General features: G+C 40.2%; 2 protein-coding genes across 3 annotated transcripts in view; one reads left to right on the top strand and one right to left on the bottom strand.

The window, feature by feature from the left end:
- Positions 1 to 1,060: 1,060 nt before the first annotated feature.
- RBBP9 (RB binding protein 9, serine hydrolase) lies at positions 1,061 to 8,128 on the bottom strand. The gene is made up of 5 exons (XM_037057036.1): positions 7,964 to 8,128; positions 6,106 to 6,148; positions 4,555 to 4,660; positions 2,734 to 2,819; positions 1,061 to 2,345 (listed from the first exon to the last, which is right to left on the bottom strand). The coding sequence occupies exons 1-5, from the start codon at positions 8,060 to 8,062 to the stop codon at positions 2,110 to 2,112; spliced, it is 570 nt and encodes a 189-aa protein (XP_036912931.1). The 5' UTR covers positions 8,063 to 8,128; the 3' UTR covers positions 1,061 to 2,109.
- A 5,547-nt stretch (positions 8,129 to 13,675) lies between these two features.
- The window catches only part of SEC23B (SEC23 homolog B, COPII component), a 47,862-nt gene continuing 35,217 nt past the window's right edge, over positions 13,676 to 26,320 (top strand). The window contains exons 1-9 of one of the 2 annotated variants that reach the window (XM_037057035.1): positions 13,676 to 13,757; positions 15,630 to 15,853; positions 17,074 to 17,131; positions 20,937 to 21,023; positions 22,786 to 23,022; positions 23,127 to 23,212; positions 24,025 to 24,169; positions 24,565 to 24,723; positions 25,073 to 25,188. In XM_037057035.1, coding sequence (XP_036912930.1) covers positions 15,633 to 15,853; positions 17,074 to 17,131; positions 20,937 to 21,023; positions 22,786 to 23,022; positions 23,127 to 23,212; positions 24,025 to 24,169; positions 24,565 to 24,723; positions 25,073 to 25,188 — 1,109 coding nt within the window. In that variant the 5' untranslated portion in view covers positions 13,676 to 13,757; positions 15,630 to 15,632. Of the gene's footprint in view, positions 13,758 to 15,618; positions 15,854 to 17,073; positions 17,132 to 20,936; positions 21,024 to 22,785; positions 23,023 to 23,126; positions 23,213 to 24,024; positions 24,170 to 24,564; positions 24,724 to 25,072; positions 25,189 to 26,320 lie in introns of both variants that reach the window. The other variant, XM_037057034.1, reaches the window with a different exon arrangement.

The following is a 26,320-nucleotide window of genomic DNA, read 5'->3' as shown; positions in this document are numbered from 1 at the left end:
TGGTTAGTAGTCATCCATGATACAGTCAAAGAGAATCATGAAAATCTATGATTTGATGGCTTAAATGAATAGTTTATGTGGGATTCTTCCATGAAACTACTCTGATCTTAGCTTGGTGATGAGTAAATTTTGTAGAGCGAAGAGTTTTGTAGTAATCAACTAAGCAAACTAGTCAAATAGAAGTAATTTCAAGTTTAGTCATTTAGTCATTATTGATGGTAGGTGAGAGGAATATAAAATACATGCCTTAGACTCCAGTGCTGTCCAGTAGAACTTTCTATAGCAGTGATTTTCAAGGTATTTTATTTCATGGTATCTATAAACTATACTAAAATTCTGTGGCACACCAAAAGTATTTTTTGCCAGTCTGACAAAAAAAGTATAATTTTGATTCATTCACATTGGATAGCTGTTTTTGTTGTAATTTTTTAAATTTTACAATCTAAAGCACAGGTGGCAAACACAAGGCCTGCGGGCGGAATCCGGCCCTCCAACTTGTTTTATCTGGCCTGGCACCTTGTTTCTACCCAGCGGCAGTGCTGAGGTGTCACTTAACTGTTAAGGAGTAGTTACATTTATACAGTCCTAAAGTTACATTTGGCCCTTTGAAGGCAACCACAAGGTTGATGTGGCCTCCAGTGAAAATGAGTTTGACACCCCTCATTTAAAGGGAAAGCAGTCTGTTCCCCTGACTAAACAGTCAGGGATTGCATGTTTTATTGCTGTTGTAGATTTTTCACTTTTATTTGTTGATTTTAGAGAGAGAGACTGAGGAAGAAGAGATAGAGAAACATCCATTTGTTATTCCACTTATCCATGCATCCATTGGTTGATTCTTCCATGTGCTGCCCCTATTGGGAATCAAACAGAATCTCGGCATTTCTTGTTTTTCAATTTTCATCTATTGATTTGAGAGAGAGAGAGAAAGCTATTGCATGTTTTAAAAATTCCTGTGGCACACCAGTTGAAAATTACAGGTCTGTAGACTAGAAATTGTTAGAGGCAATACTAGGGATCATAATAGGCAAAAATTATCAGAAAATGAAAAAGGATTTTTTTGATGGATCATGATCATAAGAAAAATCATGGAATGATGCTTGAAAGAGATCTAAAGGACCACAGAGGTTAAAAACAAAAATTTGAGGAATGGAAAGATTATTTAAAAAAACAATTAAGACTGTAACAAAATCCAAATTGTTTCCATGACTTCATCCTTTGACATTATGTTCATTTCTCAGGCTTTATAGAGAATCATTTAAGACACTTGGCTAAGTTACTGTTTATAGGCCACAAATGGATGGGTTGGACATTGTGTGTGTGGCAGTGTTTTTAAATTTTTTTATTTATACTGTGGTTGCCAGCTAATCCATATGTATATAAACTATACCTAATTTGTGTACATATGGATTATATATATGTACATATATCTTCCCTGAATATACAAACCACTGTATAAAGTTTTTTCTTGAAAAATCAGAAAATTGGCCACACTTTCCACATGACATGAGTTCTCCACATTGCCCTTACCTTTACCAATGTGGTCTTATACAAAAAAGGTGACCGTTTATATTCCCTGCCTGATCCTTGCAAACCCCTGCCTCATAGCATCCTTACAATTCATTCTCTCTCAACCTGTTTGAAGGACTCGAGGGTGGTGGGGCATGGTGCCAAAGGTGAAGAAGGCCTCAGTCTGAGTTTAATATCTTGGGCCAGCTCAAAACAAGCAGCTAGTATTTTGAGCTCCAAGCCAACACTCTGGACCTTTAGCCATGTTTTCTTTCTCCAATAAAATAGAAAAGTTTTACTTCAAAGAGGAGTAAAACTCTTATACATGAAGTCTATTTAGTTTTAATCTGGACTGGGAGTCAGGAAACCTGGGTTCCATTTCTGTCTTACTCACTGGATGTCTGAGATGTCCTTATGTCCCTTAACATACTGGGAAAATACTGCTTTAGTTCATAGCAAGTTGGGGAGATGGAGAGTCTACCGAAAGTGGAAATGCTGTTTGTAATTTATTTGAACATTGAAACTAATGTTTGTTTTGAAGGCCTTTTTTATGATTATAATCTGATAATTGCTCTATTATATTGGTATGCAAAACAGCAGAAATCATTGTGCCTGTGCTGGTACTTTCAGCATAGACTTTACCACATTAATCAGTTCAGGAAAATCCACATTCTGAAAGTGGCCACGGTCGGTGAATCTGTACAATTTGGCTTCCAGCCTGTCAGCCACTTCTTGTTGTTCCTTCCAGGGAAGGAAAGGATCATCAGTGGAGCCAAACTGTACAATGTGAGGGCAGTTGGCTTTGATCTTCTCCCACTGCCAGGGGCGGTTAAAGTATCCTATGGGGGGAAATACATACAACCTATCAGTGCCTATGGGTAGTTTCCATTCTAGACATTTAAAAACATCTAGTGAAGACCATAGCAGAGACACAAAGAATCAGAACCTAAATGGTTTTCAAATCTGTAGGCCTTGATACCATAGGTATTTGTGAAGGGGAAGTAAATGGCTCAAATAGGCCTCAAGGGTTCCATTCTAGACTATGGATTAGAAATGGTCTACAACCTCTCAAAGTGCCAAGCTTATATCTAGATGGGTAGTAAACATTTTTCATTTGCTATTACATTTTTTTAGCCTATCTGAAAGACAATGCTGTTTTGGAACCTGAACAACCAGCCGTGTGACTAGCGGAAGGCCTTTTTCTGGGGTTTCTGCCTTTAGACTTACCACTTGCACGTTCATTTTCATCCCCCAAGTCTGATGTGTATGCAGACACTAATACAATGGCAAATACTCGATGTGTTTCTGCATACCTGGAGAGAGAAATGATGTCAGCTAATATTTAATGTTAAATCTGATCACCAAAAAGTCAGTTAACCACCTGAAAACTCATTTGGTTTAGTTTACAGGAAGCATGTGCTATGGTGTTGAAATTAAAATGAAAAATACTAAGGAAACTGCTGAATTACAAACCCAATGGTTAATCACTTAACCATGGCTACTTGATGAGTTTCTGCTCATTTTTTCAAGGTAGTCCAAACCTCTCCTGCAGTCCTTTCCAAATAAACATAAAAAGTATAACCATTTTCTTTGATTTATGCATTAATCTACCTGTAATACGCATCAACATGTAGATTTCCAGGCTTAGTCCCAGAGCATGTATTCAGAAGTTTGGGATCGAGCATTTTAAGGCATGGTACCTCCCCCAACCCAACCATATTTTAAGAAACACTATGCAATAGCAGAAAGGCATCTCTCTTACCACGCACTCCATGTCGTCATTCAGCCTGGCAAATGTGGAAGAAACCCAACCCTAACAGTCAGCTAAGTCCCTAAACCATAGGCCTTAAAAACCTAAGGAGAGAGATAATCTATGGTGAGCATCAGGGATATATATCCATAAATCCTAAGGACTGGGGGGTTAAGGAGGGAAGAAGTAACAGCCTCTAACTACCAACAAATATTGAACACCTACCATATGCAGGACAGGGACTGTGGTTTCAATGTCCGAGTGAATAAAGTCCACCCTCATGGACCTTACATTGTATTGGCAGGGGACAGACAAGAAATAAACGGGATGTCAGATGGTGAAGAGTGGTATAGGTAATGAGGAGGATAATAAGGTGTAAAGGGAATACAAACCAGTTGAGTGAGGTTGCTGTTTCATATGGAGTGATTAGAAGACCACTGAAATGCCCTGGCCCTGTAGCTCAGTTGGTTGGAGCATCATCCTGATATGCCAAGGTTGTGGGTTTGTTCCCCATCAAGGCACATACAAACGTCAACCAATGAATGTGCAAATAGAGGAAACAACAAAAACCAATGTCTGCCTCTCACCAGTAAATAAAAATTGAAACAAAAAAAGGCCTCACTAAAAGGGTCCTAAAGAGTAGGAGAAAGTTATACAATTATCTAGGGACGAGTTCCAGGTAGAACAAGAACAAGTACGGGCCTAAGGTAGATAGATGCACACTTGGCATGTTAAGGAACTGCAGTGAGGCCTGTAAAGCAGCCTGGGGCAGTAAAGGTAGAGATGACATCAGTGGTACTTGGGAGCATTGATGACTGAGGAACTTTTCTGAAGGGGATGGTCAGCTGCTGGGGTTGGAGGCACTTGTTTTAAAAATACCATTATCTCAGCCCTGGCTGGTGTAGCTCAGTGGATTGAGCGAGGGCCTGCGAACCACATGATCCCGGTTCGATTCCCAGTCAAGGCACATGCCTGGGTTGCAGGCCAGTTCCCAGCAGGGGACTCATGAGAGGCAACCATACATTGATATTTCTCTCCTTCTCTCCTTCCCTTCCTCTCTAAAGATAAATAAATAAAATCTTAAAAAAAAATACCACTATCTCAGTAAAAGCAAAAAAAAAAAAATCACTATCCAAAGTAGAAAGGAATAAGGACAGATTATGTTACTACTTTTGAAGTCAATACTTTTTCCTCTACAGTGGAAACCAGATATACACAAAGTGTTTCTGTAACAAGTTTGGTTGGAGCCCATGGGGGGTGGGGTGGGCGGGGGGGGGGTAATTCAACAAGGGTCGCACCTCATGGCTGCAATGGCCCCAGAACTGTGGCCTATGATAATGGTCTTCTCGTCACAGTGCAGCTCCGTCTCCATGAAGGGCAGCCAGATGATCTCTCGGGCTGTAACTAAGATTCAGGATAAAGAAAGAGTGTCACTTGATAGAGACAGCCTTAGTCTAATGCTGCCCACCTTTCTACTAAGTAGTTGACTACTAAGGATGACTACTAAGTAGTTCACAACTTTTAAAATTTCAGGACCACAATGGGAGATGGGGCCATTTTAATATATCCAAAGGTCTGCATGTTGCTATTTGAAAAAAATCAAACCTGTAGTTTTGGTATTATTTTATACCATTTTCTTGTAAGAAAATACTGAGTATATAATAAAAATAACTGATGCTTTAAACTTTACAACTTAAAGTGACAGTATTGCTTCTCAAATCATGTATTTATTTTCAAAATGGGAATTCCTGAGAAAAATCACAGCAAAACTCAGAACAAAACTGGCACTGTTATATTGTTAAATACTAGGATTTTATAGGTGCTACAAACTTTTATCCTATCTCTGCCTCAACTGAAACATGCATAAATTTTGCCTAGAAATATGTATTGATTTGTAGAAGGGAAAATCAATTACTTGAAAAGTTGAAAATTAAATTTTACCAAGTCCAAGTGCTTTTCTTGATCTTTACTAGAATTTTCTATAATATTTTTTCTTTGTATTCACCCTTCACCCTTGCCATCATTCATTCTTAGGTATATACTCTCTTTGGCTGCTCTCCTATGATATTCTTGTTTTCTACCAGGAAAATGCATGATCAAAACCCAACAAGATGAAGTTATTTAAAAACACTTTTTTTCCCCCAATTTTTTTATTTAATTATTTTTCAAGTACAGTTTTCTGTCTATTACTCCCATCCCATCCCAGTCCCCATCCTCCCCCCTCCCTCCCATTTCCACCCTTCTCAGTTGTTGTCCATGTATCCTTTATATAGGTTCCTCTAAATCCCTCCCTTATTTCCCCTGAAATTCCCTTCCCTCTCCCCTCTGGTCACTGTCAGCCTGTTCTCTATTTCAGTGTCTTTGGTTATATTTTGCTTGCTTGTTTGTTTTGTTGTTTAGCTTCCTGTTAGAGGTGAGATCATATGGTATTTGTCCTTCAACACCTGGCTTATTTCACTCAGCATAATGCTTCCAGTTCCATCCATGTTGTTGCAAAAGGTAGGAGCTCCTTCTTTCTTTCTGCAGCATAAAATTCCATTGTGTATATGTACCATAGTTTTTTGATCCATTCATTTACTGACGGGCACCTAGGTTGCTTCCAACTCTTGGCTATTGTAAATTGTGCTGCTATGAACATTGGGGTGCATAGGTTCTTTGGGATTGGAGTTTTAGGGTTCTTAGGATACAATCCCAGCAGTGGAATTGCTGGGTCAAAAGGCAAGTCCAATTTTAGTTTTCTGAGAAAATTCCATACTGTTTTCCATAATGGTTGTACCAGTCTGCAATCCCACCAACAGTGGACCAGAGTCCCCTTTTCCCCACACCCTAAAAACACTTTTAATACTCACTTGGGTCAGGCATGTTTTTAGCCAAACACTGGAAACCAGGTATCTATGACATAAGGGGAGGAAAAGCTATAATAAACATGTTAATTACAACTAATACTTTGTTAATAAGATATGAGAAACCACTCTGGCCAGGTTGCTCAGCTGGTTAGACTGTCATCTGATACACCAAAATTGTGGGTTCAATCCCTGGTCAGGGTACATACAACAATCAACCAATGAAGGCATAAGTAAGTGGAACAATGAATCGATGTTTCTCTCTCTCTCGTTTTCCCTCTCTTCTTCTCCCACCTCCTCTCTCCCTTCCTCTCTCTCTAAAAATCGATAAATAACCCTTGTTGATGTGGCTCAGTTGACTGACAGCTTGTGAACTGAAAAAGGTTGCTGGTTGGACTCCTGATAAGAGCACATGCCTAGGTTGTGGGCCAGGTCCCCCAGTGGGGGATGTGTGAGAGGCAACTGACTGATATTTTCTCACATCAGTGTTTCTCTCCCTCTCTTTCTCTCTTCCCCTCTCTAAAAATAAATAAATATTTAAAAAATAAAAATCAATACATAAATGAGACAATACCACCTTTATTCAATAAGTGTTTGCTTATGCTATGAAATGAAGTGGGTTAAACACTACAGGATTACATATGAATAACACAATCCCTCTAATAAACTTCATCTCTAGTTCCATACCTAGCCAGCTCTATAGGTCTCCATATAGAAAGACCTATGTCTATAAGTCAACGTGTTCAAGACAGACTGACTTGTAGCCCTGGCTGGTTTAGCTCAGTGGATTGAGCGTGGGCCTGCCTACCAAATAACTGCGGCCAAATAACCGCGGTTGGATTCGCAGTCAGGGCATATGCCTGGGTTGTAGGCCAGTTCCCAGCAGGGGACCCAAGAGAAGCAACCATACATTGATATTTCTCTCTCCCTCTCTCCTTCCCTTCTCCTCTAAAAATAAATAAAATATGAAAAAAACAAAAAAAAAAAGAGACAGACTGACTTGGAGTGAAACAGACTGTGTGCCAGGAAGTAGGTAAAATATAGTACAGAAAATTGGAATCCCATTCCCTTGGACAGCTCCAGCTCTGACTTTTTGGTTTATACCTCTGGCCATGTAGTTCAGGAATTTTATTCTAGAAACCTACTCTAGAGCTCTAGAGGACAGCAACACAGGAAGTGATCTTATTGTGTTGGTTATGGAAGAGAAAGAAAATCAAGATGCACAAGACAACCTACAGTAGAATACCATTTTTATAAAACAAGTCAAATTAAGCAATATATTATTTAAAGGGTATACACATAGGCTGCAAATACTTTTTAATTTTAAAAACAGCAAATGAAAACAATTCAGAATGACAGGGAAATGGGATGAGTGGGGACACACAGATGGTTTCTATTGGTAATGTACTAGGTTTTAGGTTGGTCATGGATTCTCAGGTATTGATTACATTAGTCATAATTTGCATACATGTTACATATATCCTTTGTATATATTAATATTACATGTTGGGTTTTTAAAAAATCTGAAAGAGTCAGAGAGCAGTAAAACTTCTATGAGAAGTTCCAAATCTGAACCAGCAGCAGACACGCGGCGGGGGTGGGGAGGGTTGGGCTCAGTCTCTGTAGTTTCAGGAGGTGGTACTTTGTACTCTAAAAACCAAGCCAAAGTCCTCGGCCGTTTTAGCAAAGTTCGGACCACTAGTTTTAGACTTTAAGACAGGATGGCAGAGGAAAGGAATGAACACACACAGAGCTTGGACTTGGGAGAGAGTTGAGAGGCACACGTTCAAACTTCAGTCCTACATCTCTTCCGTCTCCTCCAGCTCCAGGCTAATTTCCCAGCACAGCAAGGCGAGTCTCTTACCTGGTCCAGCGCCTTCTTCACCTGGCCATACCAACCGTGGGTGGCTACATCCCCGCCTCCATTCCCAGGCACAATTACAGCCTTGCTAGGAGAAGCCATGAACACGAAGTAGCCAGGAGCTGGAGAGCCACTGCCAGAGCAGCTAGCGGGGAAGAGTTTAGAACCCAGGAGTGAGTCAGCTGGGAAGCCTGCACTGTGGCATTCTGGGAATTGTAGTTCTAGGGAGCCTTAGAGCGGCTCATTCACTCTGGCCTTGTTTACAGCACAGGACAGTCAAAATCAAACCTTGGGAGTTTCCATCACACGTACAAGACTGTGACAAGCCCAGAATGTGCTATCTCTTTACTAGAATTACTGATAATTTTCACAGGAAAGTGTGCTATTAGTTCCAAACATGCAGAACACAGCCCATTTATTAGTTGAGGATTCCTGGAATTCTATTATTTTTTCTTCTGATTTCAAAATAGTTCTTAGTAAAATAATATTAGCCCTGGTTGTTATTTTTGGTTCTTTAAACACCATCCTTTAAAGGGCTTAGATAACATTAATACTTAAACTGATTTGGAGACTGGGGAAACTGAGATAGCAATGAAATAGTTTATCTATCATAATGTGGCAGTCCTGAAATTTTAGGAACTGGTCCTGTCATACATTCAAAGCTTATTGAATTGAGGTGAGCAGAGTTTGTGTTATAAATGGTAATGAAGAGAAAAATGCGTTTTATTCCTTGCCCCTCCCATGGACTAACTCACTGTATATGTCACTTGTGTGTCAGCATTTGACACTGAGAAACACTGTTTATTTTTTGAACAGGCACAAGTAGGTGATTGATGATACACTGCCCCCCCCCCCCACCACATTCTTTACCAAGAGCAAGACATAATTTTTCCTCTTGGACCTTAGACTCTAGATTTTCTTGAAAAGGTCAATGTTATTTAACTTTAAATGTAAACTTATTTACATAAGAATGAACTGTTAACACACAGAACACCATGGATGAGTCTCAAAAGGATTACTGCTGACTGCTTACATTAATCCTCAAAAGGATTACTGCTGACTGGAAGATGCCAAACAAAAAAAGAGTGGAATACGATTTCATTTATTTAAAACTCTACAAAAATACAAGGGGCACAAGAAAACGTTATGGGGTGATATACACCTTCGTCATCTTGATTGTGGTGGTGTCAAAACTTAACAAACTGTACACTTTAAATTTGCAGAGCTGATTAAATGTCAATTATACCTCAATAAAGTTGTTTAAAACTTTAAAATAAAACAGGTATGTCAATAGCTAGGTGGTGGTTTGTTTAGTGGTGTTTAGTTCAAGAAACAATGATGGGAACTGTATGCTGGGAAAAAACTCTAGCCTCCCTTAAGGTTTAAGATTTTTCTTTCCTCACTCATAGGGTAGTTATTTCCTCCTTTGAGAAGGAGACTTCCACCAAAATGGAGGCATAGGTGGAAACACTGTGCCTTCTCCCACAACCAAGTTTGAATACAACAAAGGTTTGAAGAACAAAGACACAGCCAAAGAACAGAAAATTGAATTATACGGAAGTCCCACAACAACGAACCATTCAACCAGGAAGGTAAGAGGGGCGGAGCCAGCAGCGGAGCAGGGTCAGGCAGGAAAGATCCCCAGACCTAGACACGCAGGTAGACAGGACCCAGTCAGGATGTGGGGCAGACTGACCACAGTCGCACATTCGCGCACAGTGAGACAGACCACGCAGGCCCCAGGGGGTGAACCCAGTGGTGGAGGGCTGACGGCGGTGGCACATTCGAGCGCAGGGAGACGAAATGCGTGGGCCCGGTGGCGGTGGCAGCTGCGGCACCTGTGGCGGCGGCAGCGGGAGGCAGCAGACCGGACTGCCATTGCTCCTATTTGACCCCGCCCCCACATACAGTGTCACAACCCAGCCACTGAGTTGCCCTGCTCTGGTGAACACCTAGGTCTCCGAACCTGCTATGTAACAGGCACAAACAGCCCAAAAGATGGCACATGAAGAACTCAAAGTCCCAGAGCCCATAACTCTCAGCGACCAAGAGATTGCCAGCCTCTCAGATGCACAGTTCAAGACACTGGTCATCAGGATGCTTACAGAACTGGTTGATTATAGTCACAAATTAGAGTAACATATGAAGGCTAAACTAATTGAAATGAAGGGAGAAGCACAGGAAACCAATAGCGATGGAAAGGAAACTGGGACTCAAATCAATGGAATGGACCAGAAGGAAGAACAAAACACCCAACCAGAAAGGAATGAAGAAATGAGAATTCCAAAAAATGAAGAGAGGCTTAGGAACCTCCAGGATATCTTTAAACGTTCCAACATCCGGATTATAGGGGTACCAGAAGGGGGAAAGAAACAGCCACGAGTGGAACACTTGTTTGAGCAAATAATAAAGGAGAACCTCCAGTCTGGCAAAGGAAATAGACTTCCAGGAAACCCAGGATGCTCAGAGAGTCCCAAAGAAGGTGGACCCAAGAAGGAACACACCATGGCACATCATAATTACATTAGCCAAGACCAAAATGAAGGAGAGAATCCTGGAAGCAGCAAGAGATAAGGGGATAGTCATCTACAAAGGAGTACCCATCAGACTGTCAGCAGATTTCTCAAAAGAGACCTTACAGGCAAGAAGGGGCTGGAAAGAAGTATTCCAAGTCATGAAATCCAAAGACCTACAGCCAAGATTGCTTTATCCAGCAAAGCTTTCATTTAGAATGGAAGGATAGATAAAGCGCTTCTCAGATAAGGTCAAGTTCAAGGAGTTCATCAATACCAAACCCTTATTATATGAAATGCTACAGGGACTTAGATAAGAAAAAGAAGATAAAAAATATGAACAGTGAAAGGACAGCAAACTCACAGTTATTAACAACCACACCTAAAACAAAAGCAAACCAAGAGGACAACTAGATCAAGAGCAGAACCATAGAAATGAAGAACACATGGAGGGTTAGCAACAGGGGAGTGGGAGGAGGAGAAGGGGGGAGAAGGTACAGAAAATAGCATAGACAGTAGGTAGAAAATAGGGGGAGGGCAAGAATAGTAGGGGAAATATAGAATCTAAAGAACTTGAGACACGTGGTTATAAACTAAGGGGGAGGAGAATGGTGGGGGAGGGCGTGTGCAGGTGGAGGGGAATGAAGAGTGGGAATAGAACAATTGTAATGGTATAATCAATAAAATTTAAAAAACGTCAGGAAAAAAAAGAGTAAGAAAAAAATAAAGCAGTTAGGTGGGTTGCTCCACCTTGGAGAATACCTAAGGCTCTGCCCCTTACAATATAACAGGTGCACCAAGACGGGGAGTCATAGCAGCTCTACCTAATACACAGAAACAAACACAGAGAGGCTGCCAAGTTGAGGAGATAAAGAAATATGGCTCAAATGAAAGAACAGATCAAAATCCCAGAAAAAGAACAAAGTGAAACTGAAATTACTAACCTATCAGATGCAGAGTTCAAAACATGGGTAATCGGTAACACTGCTCAAGGAACTCAGAGTATGGCAAATGCATCAGGTAAAAAACGAAGGCTACACTAAGTGAAATAAAGAAAAATCCACAGAGAACCAACAGTTAAGGGAAGGAAGCCAGGGTTCAAATAAACAGTTTGGAACATAAGGAAGAAATAAACAGTCAACCAGTACAGAATGAAGAAACAAGAGTTTTAACNTCTTCATTGGATCCTGGGTCCCTTCACCCCCCCAAAAAATGAAACCAAACAAAAGAGGAGAGAATAAGGAGACTCTGGGATATCTCCAAATGTGCCAAACTCATAGGAATGCCAGAAGGAGAAGAGGAAGATCAAGTAATTGAAAACTTATTTGAAAAAATAAAGAAAGGAAACTTCCCTAATTTGATGAAGGAAATAGACACACAAATCCAGGAAGCACAGAGAGTCCCAAACAAGTTGTATCAAAGCGTACCACACCAAGACACATATAATGAAAATGACAAAGTTTGAAGATAAAGAGAAAATCTTAAAAGTAGCAAAAGAAGAGAGTTACCTACCAAGGAGTGTCTGTAAAACCATCAGATGATTTCACACACACACACACACACAAAAACCCAACAAACAACAACAACAACTTTGTAGGCAAGAAGCTACTGGCAAGAAGCATTCAGAGTGATAAAAGTCAAGGACCTACAACCTAGACTGCTCAATCCAGCAAAGCTTTCATTTAGAATGAAAGGGCCAATAAAATGCTTCCCAGACAAGGTAAAAACTAAAGGAGTTCATCATCACCAACCCATTATTATAGGAAATGTTAAGGGCATTTATTTAGGAAAAAGATCAAAACTATGAGCAGTAAAATAACACACTCACAACTATCAATAATCGAATCTAAAAAAAACCCAACCAAAACAAACTAAGAAAACAAGAACAGGATTGGAATAACAGAAATGGAAATCATATGGAGGGTTAGCAGCTAGAAGGGAGAAGAGGGATAATGGGGGAAAATGTACAGGGATTAAGAAGCATACCATAATTTCATAAGTATAAACTAGACAGGGGGATGTTAAGAACAGTATTAGAAGTATGAAGCCAAAGGAATTATATGGACATCACCCTGGACATGAACTAAGGGGGTGGGAATGCTGGAGGGAAGAGGGGGTACCTGGCAGAGGGGGAAAAAAACTGGGACACCTGTAATCGCATAGTCAATAAAATATACTTTTAAAAAGTTGTGAAACAGGTGTGGCTGTGAGGTTGCCCTCCAGGTAGTTATGAGATTTTTGTAGTCTTCTAAAGGGCTTGACCAAGATGATTCTCAATTATTCACATTCTCATAGGATGACTGGGATAGAAAAGCAGAGAGGAACCGTGTGCTAGCGCCAGTCTCCTCATACAGCGAGATGAAACCTTGTAACGGGATGAAGTAGAACCAAACCTGTGGAATTTAGCATGAATCTTAACTTGATCCAGACCCCTGCCTCCACACAGGCGTGTGCGCCTAGAGTACTCCAAACAGAACATCCCCGCGCTCCCTCCGCCCCGCCCTTGCCCACCCTAGCCCTTATAGCGCGCTGACGCTTCTTTCATGCCATCTTCCGTTTCTTCCTTCAGCGCAGCTCCTTTTTCCGGGGCTATACGGCGACCTCGCTTCCCAGTAACTAGAGAGATGAAGGGAGCTTCCCCTGCAGGAGAGCAGACGACATGTTGGAGCAAAACGAACTTTTGAGGCGTTCTGGCTGCGCCTAGGAAGCAATCTGGCAGGCGTCGGGGTTGTCTACAGTGGAAAGGTTCAGAGGTGAACATGGGAAAATGTGTTTTCATAGATTCCTGTTATGCAGAAGGAAGCTCGACTATTTTACCCTCTTCCAAGATGGCGGCGCGGATTCGCTGACTGTCTTACTTCGCAACGTCTGCGGGGCAGGTACTCTTTCATTGGCCCGTGGGTGGTGCCGTGGCGTGACGTATAAGGGCGTTAACCAATTGACTGAGAGAGCTGAGCTGTACTTGGCTGTGGGAGCCGGGACGCAGGGATTCTGTAGGTTTAGTGCTGACTGCTACAGCCAGGTGAGTGGGAACGCTTTCGGGCTTGGAGGTCGGAGGGTACGGNAGCTCGACTATTTTACCCTCTTCCAAGATGGCGGCGCGGATTCGCTGACTGTCTTACTTCGCAACGTCTGCGGGGCAGGTACTCTTTCATTGGCCCGTGGGTGGTGCCGTGGCGTGACGTATAAGGGCGTTAACCAATTGACTGAGAGCTGAGCTGTACTTGGCTGTGGGAGCCGGGACGCAGGGATTCTGTAGTTTTAGTGCTGACTGCTACAGCCAGGTGAGTGGGAACGCTTTCGGGCTTGGAGGTCGGAGGGTACGGGAATGAGTTTGTAGGCGGCGAATGGTTAGTCCTTGGCGTGAGTCCTTTTACCGGCGGGCAGAGGAATCGGGGCATTCGATGATCTCCTGAAAAGTACGGTTTCACAGAAGGCCTTGCTGCCGGCGGGCTTCTGACTCGGTATCCCTCAGAATGGTGGGGTGCGGACGGGACCCCCGCTTTTCAGTTGTGGAACTCGAGTTTCAGGAGAAATGATTTCTGCTTCGTGATAGAGCTGAAAGTGGAACCCAGTTCTTCTGACTTCCTCGGATTTAACCTTTGGTTAATCTTGGCTTCTTTTTACAAAAAAGTTATCCTTTGATAGGGTAAGAGTGGTTCTGATTTTTTTTTTTGGTTTGGCAGATCTTTTCAGTCCTTTTGTTCATTCACCCATTAATTTCTTCAACTACCGTTCTCCTTTGAGAGTTTGGGATAAGCCATGGACCCTAGAAAAATGCATAGAATTTCGCATAAATTTCAGAGGATTTTTTGTCTCTGAAGTCCCCTGGGAATTATGTGCCCAAAGTTAAAAATCCGTGCTGTAAAAGAAGACATGAGGGGAAGGCACAGTGGGAAACTGAGAAAGCAGGTTTTAATGTGTAGGCGCTTGAGAACATTGGATGGAGCCAGTACCTTTTAACTAACTGTGTAGAGAGGGAAGCAGTCATTTAATGAAGCCTGCCGAGGTGCTTCCTGAGAACTGTGATATTAGAACTTCATCCCTTTGCCATCCAGGAAATTGCAGAAGTGCCTCCCTTGTACACACTGCTTCAGTTTCTCGCTTTTGCCAGAAATAACGAATACATTCTTTAGAGTTTCAGGTGGAGCAGACATTTGGAATCTTTGTGGACAGGATTGTGTGCAGTAGAGTAATTCATTCATTTGTTTTTCTAAACATATATTATTATCTTGGTTCACATCATTTATGGTATGGCGCTTCTTATAATAGCATGGAGTCAGTTATTGTACAGCACTGCATAAAATGGGCCCTAGAGGCCAATAACATAGTAGATTATTTAATTTGCTTTTTCTGCCATTTTTCTTGAGGTGCTTGTTCCCTTGAGCCCTAGTATTTGAAGTGGGTGTTAGCCTAGATTTTACGATGTAAACAGGATTTGTAAAACATTCAGTGGAGTTGGTGTTATTTGTGTTAGTCTAAACGACTATTTTATTACTGGAATCTTTTAAGGCCTGGACATAAGCAATCATGGTGAGGAGAGAGGTTTTGGTGAGGAACTCACTCAGCATAATAACAAACTTTGGTGATCCCAAGTAGAAATTCACTCAGAGCTTCTTGGTGGCTGTTCCTATTATGAATTGGATTTGCACATCAGTATCCAGTTCTTTTCTCCATAGGTAACAAAGGGAGGAGGAAAAAGGGCCTAAAAACAAGATAACTTGGAATGTAATATATATGGTTTACTTTAGTAGGGTAAGGAAGGAAATCTGCCCTTCCTTATTCTACTAAAGGGAGGAAGGTAGCTGGATGCTGAAACAGGGTTTGAGAGTAACCCTTGGGGAAAGAGCTGAAATTACTTTGGCTGAGATGATGAGATGATAAGAGGTTTAAATGCAGCTTAGAGATCAAATGATTTTAAGCCTCCCTCCCCTTTTATTTACTTATTTTTTAAGTTCTAGAGAGGACAATTGAGAAAGGAACAGTAGTCAATGATAACTGTGAAGTTAATCAGCTTTTTGGCGTCAGGAGGAAGGGAGATCTTATTATACTACAGTGATAGGTTCTTCTAAACTAAGTGTTAGGGGATCATTTTTTAATCGTTGAAGTTGAGAATTTCTCATACAATTAAAGCTTTATCTTCAGTTTCTTTTTAGACTATGGCAACATATCTGGAGTTCATTCAGCAGAATGAAGAACGGGATGGTGTGCGTTTTAGTTGGAACGTGTGGCCTTCCAGCCGTCTGGAGGCAACAAGAATGGTTGTTCCTTTGGCTTGTCTCTTGACTCCTTTGAAAGAACGCCTAGACCTCCCCCCTGTACAGTATGAACCTGTGCTCTGCAGTAGGCCAACTTGCAAAGCCATTCTCAATCCACTTTGGTATGAATTCTTTAAAAAACAAGTAAATGATGAATGCAATACATGATGAAATTTCTGTGATTCTCATATAAGTGATGGAATTTGGGCAAAACACCAAATTTGAGATTAGTAGATGGTGAGATTCTCAGTTGATTAATGCTTTTAGAAATCTCCCTGGCCTAATGCTTCAGATAAAATTGGAATGTATGGGAATGAGATGGAGGTAGAGGCAAAGGATTTGAAATTCAATTTTTGGGGGCGGGGGGCTGATTTTCAGTTTGTATTTGGGTCAACTGTAGGTTTTAAAGCATTTTTCCAAAAAAAAAAAACCCCAAAACCTTTAGACATTTTTCTCATACTTACTTGGTATAATGGTGCTGTAACAAAAGAAATTTTAACTCTTAATGATTTTATTGTTAAGTAATTTTTTACCACTGAGATAGTAATCTGTGGTATTTCTCTTAAACGTGGGCACTATTTGAAAGAGTTTTTAAATAGGTGAAGTGTCATAAATACTCTTTAAAAGATAAAAATTTTTACAAAAGGGAACATTTGCTTCATTTCCTTGCTTTTACTTAATGTGCCCATATATAAGATACTAATGCCTTCTTTTAAAATGATAGCCACTGGTTGTTAATTTTCTAAATGTAGAAAGGGGTAAAAGCAACTAAAGTATCTTGAACCAATTTTTGGAATTATATAAACTCAGCATGCCTGCTCAAGTTTTTTTCAAGTAAGCTAAGTGTGAATAAAGTCTGGGATGTTTTTAATTGTGTTAAATTTAGAAGATTCACATATCTGAATGATAAAGATATTAGAAAAATTACAAAGACTATGTTAAGATTATGTGGCAAAGGGAAATAACCTATAATTAATATAAAGTATAAATTTTTGTATAATTATAATTATAATTATGCAATTATAATTTATATAACTATATAACTTTTATAATTTATATAATTACAACTATATTATATAATTAATATAAAGCATAAATGTTATCTAGGAAATTGGAAAAGAGAAAAAAGGATTTACTAATTCCTCCTTACAGCTGTTAGAAGGAAATTTTTGTTGTACTTAACAGCCAGCACTCTAACTGCAGTGAAAGTTTTACATTCCTTTATCCATACACACACAGAGAGACATATGTGTATGTGATTTACTAAACTTGAAGCTTACATTTGAATGCTTTCTACCTTAAAAATGAAAATGTTATCTGGTTGTGATTTTTTTTTCCACAGTCAGGTTGATTATCGGGCAAAACTTTGGGCCTGTAATTTCTGTTTCCAAAGAAATCAGGTATGTGAATTATTTTTAGAAGTATTTTCTTTGTTTTAGTTATATTACTCTGAAAAAAAAATTGAGGTTGGATTTGTGCCTTGGCAGGCAGCAATTTCTGCTGAATGCAAGATGATATTTCTGGGCCCTGGCTGTGCAGCTTGGTTGGTTAGAACATTGTCCGAATGTGCCAAGGTTGTGGGTTTGATCCCTGGTCCAGAAGCATAATGAGAATCAACCAATGAATGCATAAATAAGTGGAAGAACAAATTGACATTTCTCTCTCTCCCTTTCTCTTTCTCTTTCCCCTTTCTTCTCTCTCTGAAATCAATAAATAAAAAATTTAAAAGATGAGCCCTGGCTGGTGTAGCTCAGTGGATTGAGCGCGGGCCTGGGAACCACACGATCGCGGTTCGATTCCCAGTCAGGGCACATGCCTGGGTTGCAGGCCAGTTCCTGGCCCCTGGCAGGGGACACACAAGAGGCAACCATACATTGATATTTCTCTCTCTCTCTCTCTCTCTCTCTCTCTCCTTCCCTTCCACTCTAAGATAAATAAATAAAATCTTTAAAAAAAAAATTTAAAAGATGATATGTCTAGTTCAGCATGATATTGAATGTTGAACATTTGTGCTTTTTCTGTTGAATGGTGACTCAATTTTATTTTTTGGATCCTCGTCTTATGCTCTTGAGGGGACATAGAATTCCCTTCTAAGTTCTGGGTAGGCAGTGAATATGTTACCATAAGAAAATAAATATGTTTGTATTTCATTTGACTTCAGTTTATTCTAATTGGATAGTGTACATTACTGAATTTTCATTTTCTGATCTTTTAACTTTTAGGATTGATGTATCAGTGTTGAGCTTCTTTTGCTTAAAAATTTTTAAACTAATAAGGTAGAAGGAGCTCACGAATGACAAGAGAGACTTCTCTTTATTTTTTTGAAAGATTTTATTTATTTGTTTTCAGAGAGAGGGGAAGGGAAAGAGAAAGAGAGGGAGAGAAACATTAATGTGTGGTTGCCTCTCTCTTGCCCCGTCCTGGGGACCTGGCCTGCAACCCAGGCATCTGCCCTGACTGGTAGTCAAACTGGCCACCCTTTGTTTCCCAGACCTGCTCTCAATTCACTGAGCTACACCAGCCAGGGAAAGACTTCTCTTTAAAATGGATATGCCTATGATGGGAATGTTCTAAAGCTGGATTGTGGTGATCATTGCACAACTATGCACTGTATTTTTCAGACTATAAGATGCACTTTTCTACCCCCATATTTGGGAGGAAAGGGGGGTGTGTGTCTTATAGTCCGAATGTAGCTTACCTGGCTTGCTATGGTGGTGGGGGAGGGGGCAGGTGGTGGTGGAGTGGGGTCAGAGGTTATTACATATTTTACCATGTTTTTTGCATCAAAAATTTTTTTCCTATTTTCCTCCTCTAAAACCTAGGTGCATCTTATGGTCCAGTGTGTCTTTTAGACCTAAAAATATGGTACATTTATTAAAAGTCATTGAATTGTACATTCAAATGGGTGAGATTTGTGGTATATAAGCTGTACCTCGATAAAGCTGTTAGAAAAAAATTGTGCCAAATATAATTTACAGTGGTCTAGCAGATCTGAAGATATTGATAACATGCATTTATTTATCCATATATTTCATCATAATTATAATTAACAGTCTTATACTCAGATATAGCAACAGTAAGTCCAGTGATGAAAAGAATAATGTACTGTTGATGACTAACTATAGGCTTGGAAACTATAAGCAGATACCATTCATGATTTATCTTTATGAGAGATTCAGAAGTATATACAAATCTTAAATACATTTCTACCTCTTAGTACATTCAGAATTGATATCTGTGTTTTATGTAATTTATTGTGAAATTCTAAGGTATGAAAAGACTATAAACAGAGTAAAAAGGAGACCCACAGAATGGGTGAAAATACTTGCAAATCATATATCTAATAAGGGATTAATATCCAGAAAATATACTGAACTCCTAATACTCAACAACAAATTAAATCAACCTAATTAAAAATGGGTAAAGAACTATTCTCCAAAGAAGATAAAAGATGGCCAGTGAGCACATGAAAAAATGTTCAGCATCACTAATTATTAGTGATGTGTACCAAATGATCCAGCATTTCTACTTCTGGGTATATACCCAAAAGAACTGAAAGCAAGGTCTTGAAGAAGTACTTACACTATGTTCATTGCAGCATTATTCACAATAGCTAAAACATAGAAGCAACCCAAGTATCCATTGACAGATGAATGGATAAACAAAATGTGGTATAATACATACAATGGACTATTCAGCCTTAAAATGGAAATTCTGACATGTGCTACAGCTTGGGTGAACCTTGAGGACATCCTGAATGAAATAAACCAGTTACAAAAAGACAAATACTATATGATTCCACTTTGACAAGGCACTTGGAGTAGTCAAATTCAGAGTCAGAAAGCAGAACTGCAGTTGCCAGGGGCTGGGAGTAGGGAATAATGGGAGTTACTGTTTAATAGATTTCAAGTCTCAGTTTTTTAAGATGAAAAGAGTTCTGGAGCTGGATGGTGCAGACAGTTGCACAACATTATGAATGTATTTAAGATCAGTGAACTGTACACTGAAAAAAGATTAAGATGGTGAAATTTGTATGTGTTTTACAACAATAAAAAATGGGAAAATGTTCAACTGACAAGCTATGAATTTAAAATATTTTCAGGGAGCTTTAAAAACAAAAGAAAATGCCTGTGACATGTTAAGGACAAAAAGGAGGTTGTAAGACTGTGTGAATAGAACAACCTCAGCTGTGTGTTAAGTAGGAAAAAGTGTGAAAGGAAAAATGCCAAGATATTGATAGTGAATGCCTCAAGGTGATAGGATTGTGAGGGATTTTTCTTTCTGTTTTCTTGTATTTTCCGGTACTTGCCAATTTTTCTTTTCTTTTTTAGAAAATATTTTATTTATTTATCTTTAGAGGGGAAAGGAAGGAGAGAAGGAGAGAAGTATCAATGTATGGTTGCCTCTCGTGAGTCCCCTGCTGGGAACTGGCTTGCAACCCAGGCATGTGCCCTGACTGGGAATCGAACTGCGATTGTGTGATTCACAGGCTTGCGCTCAATCCACTGAGCTACACCAGCCAGGGCCCAATTTCTCTACATTGAACATGTATTACTTTATTGATAACAACTTAAATAATAAATCCAAATAAAATCTTTATTGTAACATGAGCCCTGACTAGTGTGACTCAGTTGGGTGCTGTTCTAGAAAGTAGAGGGTCAGGGGTTCAATTCCTGGTCAGGGCATATGCCTGGGTTTTGCAGGTTTGGTCCCTGATTGGGCGTGTGTGAGAGGCAGCTGATCGATGTTTCCCTTTCTCTTCCTTTCCCCTCTCTCTAAAAGTAAATTAATGAAATGCTTTTTCAAAAAAGAACATGATAGCCCTGGCTGGCATAGCTTAGTGGATTGAGTGCAGGCCTGTGAATCACACGATCGCGGTTCAATTCCCAGTCAGGGCACATGCCTGGGTTGCAGGCCAGTTCCCAGCAGGGGACCCGCAAGAAGCAATCATACATTGATATTCTCTCCTTCTCTTCTTCCCTTCCCCTCTAAAGATAAATAAATAAAATCTTTAAAAAAATAAAAAAAGAACATGATCTAAATATAAGGCATAGGTATAGATTTTAAGTTTAGGTTTTTGTATTTTAGTGACTTTTTGTCTTTTTAAAATTAACATGTTATAATTAACTATTTTATAAGGGGAGTATAAAAGATAGACAAAGTTTTCAAACATAATAAAACATGGCTTTGCTTTGTTCTCTGTAGTTTCCTCCGGCGTACACAGGCATATCTGAGGTGAATCAGCCTGCTGAATTGATGCCCCAGTTTTCTACAATTGAGTACGTGATACAGGTAACTTGTTTGCTGCACATCTAATGAGCAGTGTTAAATATTGAGGTTCTCTAGAAATGCTGTATCTTCTGTTCTCTTCACGTGTCTGAGGGAGTTAAAGCTATGAGGGTAGCAAGATCCTAAACATTACATTATGAAGCATGTGCACTTTCTGGCATTGTTTTCAGGTCTTGGGAGAAGACTATAAAAAAAGATAACATTGAATAAATTCAAATCCTGTCTCTTACAGCCTTCTCCATTTCACTTGATGGCACTCCATCTTTTAGTTGTTCAGCTTAAAAACTGTATGTTCATCCCTGAATCCACCTCTCTCTCTCCCTCTCTCATCACTCACTCATCCCATATCTAGTCAGTTAGGAAATCCCATTGGGTTTATATTCAGAATTTAACCAGAATCCATCCACTTTTTTCTCCTCACTGCTCCTATCCTGGGCCAGCCACCACCAATCACTTGAATTACTGGGCCAGTCTCTTAAGTCTTCCTAGTTTTACCCTTGCCCACTTGTATTTTATTCTTAACTCAGCAGCCAGAGGAACTCTAAAAACATCATGTTGCTTCTTTGTTTAGAAATCTCCAGTGGTGAAAATGACTCCTTTTTCATCTAGAGCCACGAGAAAGTTTTTTTTTTTTTAAGTAATCTTTTTTTAAAAAAATTTTATTTATTTATCTTTAGAAGGGAAGGGAAAGGGAGAAGGAGAGAAATATCAATATATGGTTGCTTTTGGTGCATCCCCTGCTGGGAACTGGCCCCTGCTGGGAACTGGCCTGCAACCCCATGTGCCCTGACGGGGAATCGAACCTCCATCTTCTGGTTCGCAGGCCCGTGCTCAATCCACTGAGCTATACCAGCCAGGGTGAGAAAGTTTTTAAAGCCAGCTCTGTGTTACCACTCTGACCTCAGTTTTTGCTAGTGTCCTCATTTAGCCAGATGGGCTTCCTTGGCTTGTGTCAAAGATGCCAGGAACAAGCATGCCAGTAATACTCCTGCCTGTGGGCCATGCTCTTGCTTTTTGTAATGAGGCAGCCTCATTAAAAAAAAGTAACATTCGAGTAAAAACCTGGAGGAGAGAGAGGAAGCAATACAGGTGGACTCTTGCTACTCTCCCTGTATTGCTTCCTCCCTCTCCTCCAGGTTTTTACTCAAATGTTACTTTTTTTTTTAATGAGGCTGCCCGACCTACCATTTAATAGTAGAACCTGCCCCCTATCTTCATTACTGGCACTTGAAATCTCCTTTAGCTTCTCCATTCCAGAAAATTATCTCCTTGAGGCTGGCAGGCATCTTTGTTCTTTTGGTTCATTGATGTATCCCAGGATCTGGAATAATCTCTGGCACTTAGAAGGCTTTCAGAGATGTGGAATAAATTGTTAGATTCAAATAATTTTTTCTGGCCCTGGCTGGTGTAGCTCAGTGGATTGAGCGAGGGCCTGCGAACCACATGATCCCGGTTTGATTCCCAGTCAGGCCACATGCCTGGGTTGCAGGCCAGTTCCCAGCAGGGGACTCACTAGAGGCAACCATACATTGATATTTCTCTCCTTCTCTCCTTCCCTTCTCCTCTAAAAAGAAATAAATGAAATATTAAAAAATAATTTTTTCTTTTCATTTTTTAATAGAACCTGTCATTTAATGATGTTTGTTTAGATGTTCATATTCTCTTATAGTAAATATAGAGGAAGACTTGTTATTTACATATCTTATGTGACTTAAAAAGGGCTATATATGTCTTTGTATATTTTTATGTTTTTCTTTGCATAAAGCGAGGTCCACAGTCTCCTCTGATATTCCTCTATGTGGTCGACACATGCCTAGAAGAAGATGATCTTCAAGCACTCAAAGAATCTCTACAAATGTCCCTGAGTCTCCTTCCTCCAGATGCTCTGGTGGGTTTGATCACGTTTGGGAGGATGGTGCAGGTTCATGAACTCAGTTGTGAAGGAATCTCCAAAAGTTATGTGTTCCGAGGGACAAAGGATTTAACTGCAAAGCAAATACAGGTTTGTGCCTTAACTTGTACACAAGGAGGAGCAAGGGTATTTCTTAAAAATTAATTATTTACTTTTTCTTTTATGGGAAATGAGTCTTTTTGGGGTTTTTTTAGGATATGCTGGGCCTGACCAAGCCTGCCATGCCCATGCAACAAGCAAGACCTGCTCAACCAAAGGAGCACCCTTTTGTTTCAAGCAGGTGAGGTATCAGCACTTAGTGTTGTACATACAGCAGTTGGCATGCGGGGCAGTCCACTTGTGAGAGAAGAAAAATATTGCAATTTTTAGAGAAAAACATAAGTCATTAAGCCTAATCAATATTTAATGTTTAATAATATATTTAACACATCAGTATCTGTGTGTTATATATAACTGAATTACATATGTGTTCACATACATGTGTAGCAGGTTTGATCAGAATATTGTTCTTGTTAGCATTGTATCATCCCAAAGGTTTTGAGACCATTGTATTCAGTCATGCCCCTCCTTTTAAATATATGGCTGTTGCCTTTTTGATTCTTAAGTAAAAGTGGGAAAACTGAAAAGGCTTTTGTTAGGTGTCCTCAAACTTGAAACCAGGCATTTACTTTGTTCAGTTCTTTTGTGTCTGGGGTTGCACTGGGCTGGGTTAACATTCACCAGACATGATACAAAGCATTGCCTAGTGTCCTGGGGACGGCCTCATATGCTGTTAAAAAATCAGTGTTTCTCTCTTTATTGTTCCCAAGACTCAAGGGAAACACAAGCTGTGAATCTTTGGAAATGATGAAGACTGTCCACATAATGAACCTTATGATTTGTTCCTAAATTGTTTTTTTCCCATGCCACATAGACAAATTACTTTGAATTGTTTTGCATTTGTAGATAGAGATAACTTTGAAGAAAAAAATGCATGTTTTTCTAGTCTGAGTAATTATTTTGAAGAGCAATAACTAGGTGTAACTTAGGGAGGGCTGAGGACCAGAGTACCCTTTTATACCAGGATTGATGTGTCTCTTCAAAATCACACAGGTTTCTGCAGCCTGTTCACAAGATTGACATGAATCTCACTGACCTTCTTGGGGAGCTGCAGAGGGACCCATGGCCTGTAACTCAGGGGAAAAGACCTTTGCGATCCACTGGTGTTGCTTTGTCCATTGCTGTTGGCTTGTTGGAGGTAACTGAGCATTTTCTGGGACCCCTCAAACCACACAAGTTTGCTCTCAGAAGTTGTGTTTATTGGCCTTGTGTGAAAATCAGTTGCAACCTAATTCAACTGATTGTTAATTTAAGAAAGTGCTTCAGTCAGTATTACCCATCTTGAAGAGGCCTTCAGTATTTTAAGACAGAGCAATTAGGACAATGGGAAATGTTCACAGTAAATTAATAAAAGTGCAAAGCCTTCAGGTTGGATGAGATCAGGCTGCTTCTCTGCATTGTCATCTGTGTTATTCTGCAATATCAGTATTCAGTACACCTGAAAAGAGCTTGTCTTTGTACCTTTTTAGAAAAATGGAAACATACTTGGGATGGGATTGTCTGCTTCTAAAATGCCAGTCTTTACTGTTTTAGGGCACTTTTCCAAACACGGGAGCCAGGATTATGCTGTTTACGGGAGGTCCTCCCACCCAAGGGCCAGGCATGGTGGTCGGAGATGAATTAAAGGTTCCTATTCGTTCCTGGCATGATATTGAGAAAGATAATGCACGTTTAATGAAGAAAGCAACCAAGGTAGGTGCTCCTGGATACGGGCAGTATCCTAGTGGTGGTAACTCAAGTGCTGGTGTAGGCTGCTCTGGAAGGACAGCTACTTGCTTCATGGCTAGTGAGTTGCTGTTGCTGAGATGACCTCATAGATCTTGGCTGCTGTTAAATGATTCCCTAACTAGGAGAACTTAGAATGAGGGGCCTTAAGATTGCCAAAAGTGTTTTGAGATTGAAAACTCTATTTTAAGTATTTGGATATTTTTTAAAAAACTATCTCCATATTCCTATATTTGATTATATACCTTTGACATAGTAAGGCATAACTAATGAATAATGTTATTGTTTCATAAAGATGGTCTACTTCTTTTCACAGCACTATGAAATGCTTGCTAATCGAACTGCTACAAATGGTCACTGCATTGATATTTATGCTTGTGCCCTTGATCAGTCTGGACTTTTGGAGATGAAATGCTGTGCAAATCTTACTGGGTATGTTGACAGCAAACACCTGGGAAACCTGAGAGTGTTTATTTTAGGGAAAGAGAAATGTATGATGCAATGGTAGGAAAGGGAAAAGCTGACTTAGGTTAGTGTTCAGATAGCTCTGGGCTATGGCTTCAGAGGCTGTGAAGGTGTTTGGGCCTCTTAGGGGAAGAAACTGGTGAATAGAGGGGCTCAAGGGTTCACTACAGACAAACCATCAGGCAACTCTATTTCTTTCTCAGAGTTGTTATAGATACAGATCAGGAAAGCAAGCAAGCATGGAGTATGTGGCCTTCAGCAAGGCACAACCTTGTGAAAAGGACAGAAAATTGGGTCTGAATGCTAGAGCAATTAGGAGACCACCTAAAACTTGGTGACCTTTCCTCATGACTACTACTACTGAGCGCTGACTTAGAGCCTCAGCCCATATCATGTGCATAGATCACAGTGTAGAGCCATGATTCTCAAAGTGCAGGTATCCGGCCAGCAACCTTCAGGACTCCTGGGGCCTGATTAGAAATGTATATCCTCAGGCCTCACTTCAGACCTGAGTCAAGAACTGTGAAGGTACAACCTGGAAGTCACTTTTAACTTGCTCTCCAGGGAATTCTGGTACATATGACAGTGAGGGAACCACCAATGTATAGCACTGGTCTGAAAGTGGCTACACATCAGAATCACCTGGGGGATTTCAAAACTACAGTTGCTTTGGGTCTTGATCTTAGAAATTCTGGCTTAATTAGCATGGGACCTGACCTGGGCATCAGCATTTTAAAAGTTCCCCCATGTGATGATACTGCGGAGCAGAACTCGAGAACCACTGGTATGGACCCGTAGTACTCAAAGTTTGACTGAGCACAGGAAGCATCAGCCCACCTGAGAGTTGTTGGAAGTGCAGCATCTTGAGCTTTACCCTGGACCTACTGACTCAAAACCTGCATTTGAATAAGATCCCAGGCGATTTGTATGCACAGAACAGTTTGCAAAGCATTGGTGTAGAGCTGTGTTAGGCCTGTGATTTGGCCTTTTTAACAACCTCCTAAGTGGTGCTCCTGGTGCTCATTGAATAAAGAGGGGAGGAGAGAAGCTAGAACCCAAGTTACCTGAAGCTGTCTTAGAGAGCAGCAGATATTAGATG

The sequence above is a fragment of the Sturnira hondurensis genome, unplaced genomic scaffold (assembly GCF_014824575.4).
Source record: "Sturnira hondurensis isolate 20B ecotype Veracruz unplaced genomic scaffold, ASM1482457v3 Scaffold0009244, whole genome shotgun sequence".
NCBI classification, from domain to species: domain Eukaryota; kingdom Metazoa; phylum Chordata; class Mammalia; order Chiroptera; family Phyllostomidae; genus Sturnira; species Sturnira hondurensis.
Note: the sequence above shows the minus strand (reverse complement) of the source record. Positions and strands in the feature narration are given on the sequence as shown.

Coding starts and splice junctions, on each gene's coding strand:
- RBBP9 (XM_037057036.1), bottom strand. CDS start 8,062: ATGGCTTCTCCTAGCAAGGCTGTAATTGTGCCTGGGAATGGAGGCGGG. Junction 6,149..7,963: donor TGAAGAAGGCGCTGGACCAG/GTAAGAGACTCG, acceptor CTTATGTCATAG/ATACCTGGTTTCCAGTGTTT. Junction 4,661..6,105: donor TAAAAACATGCCTGACCCAA/GTGAGTATTAAA, acceptor CCTGAATCTTAG/TTACAGCCCGAGAGATCATC.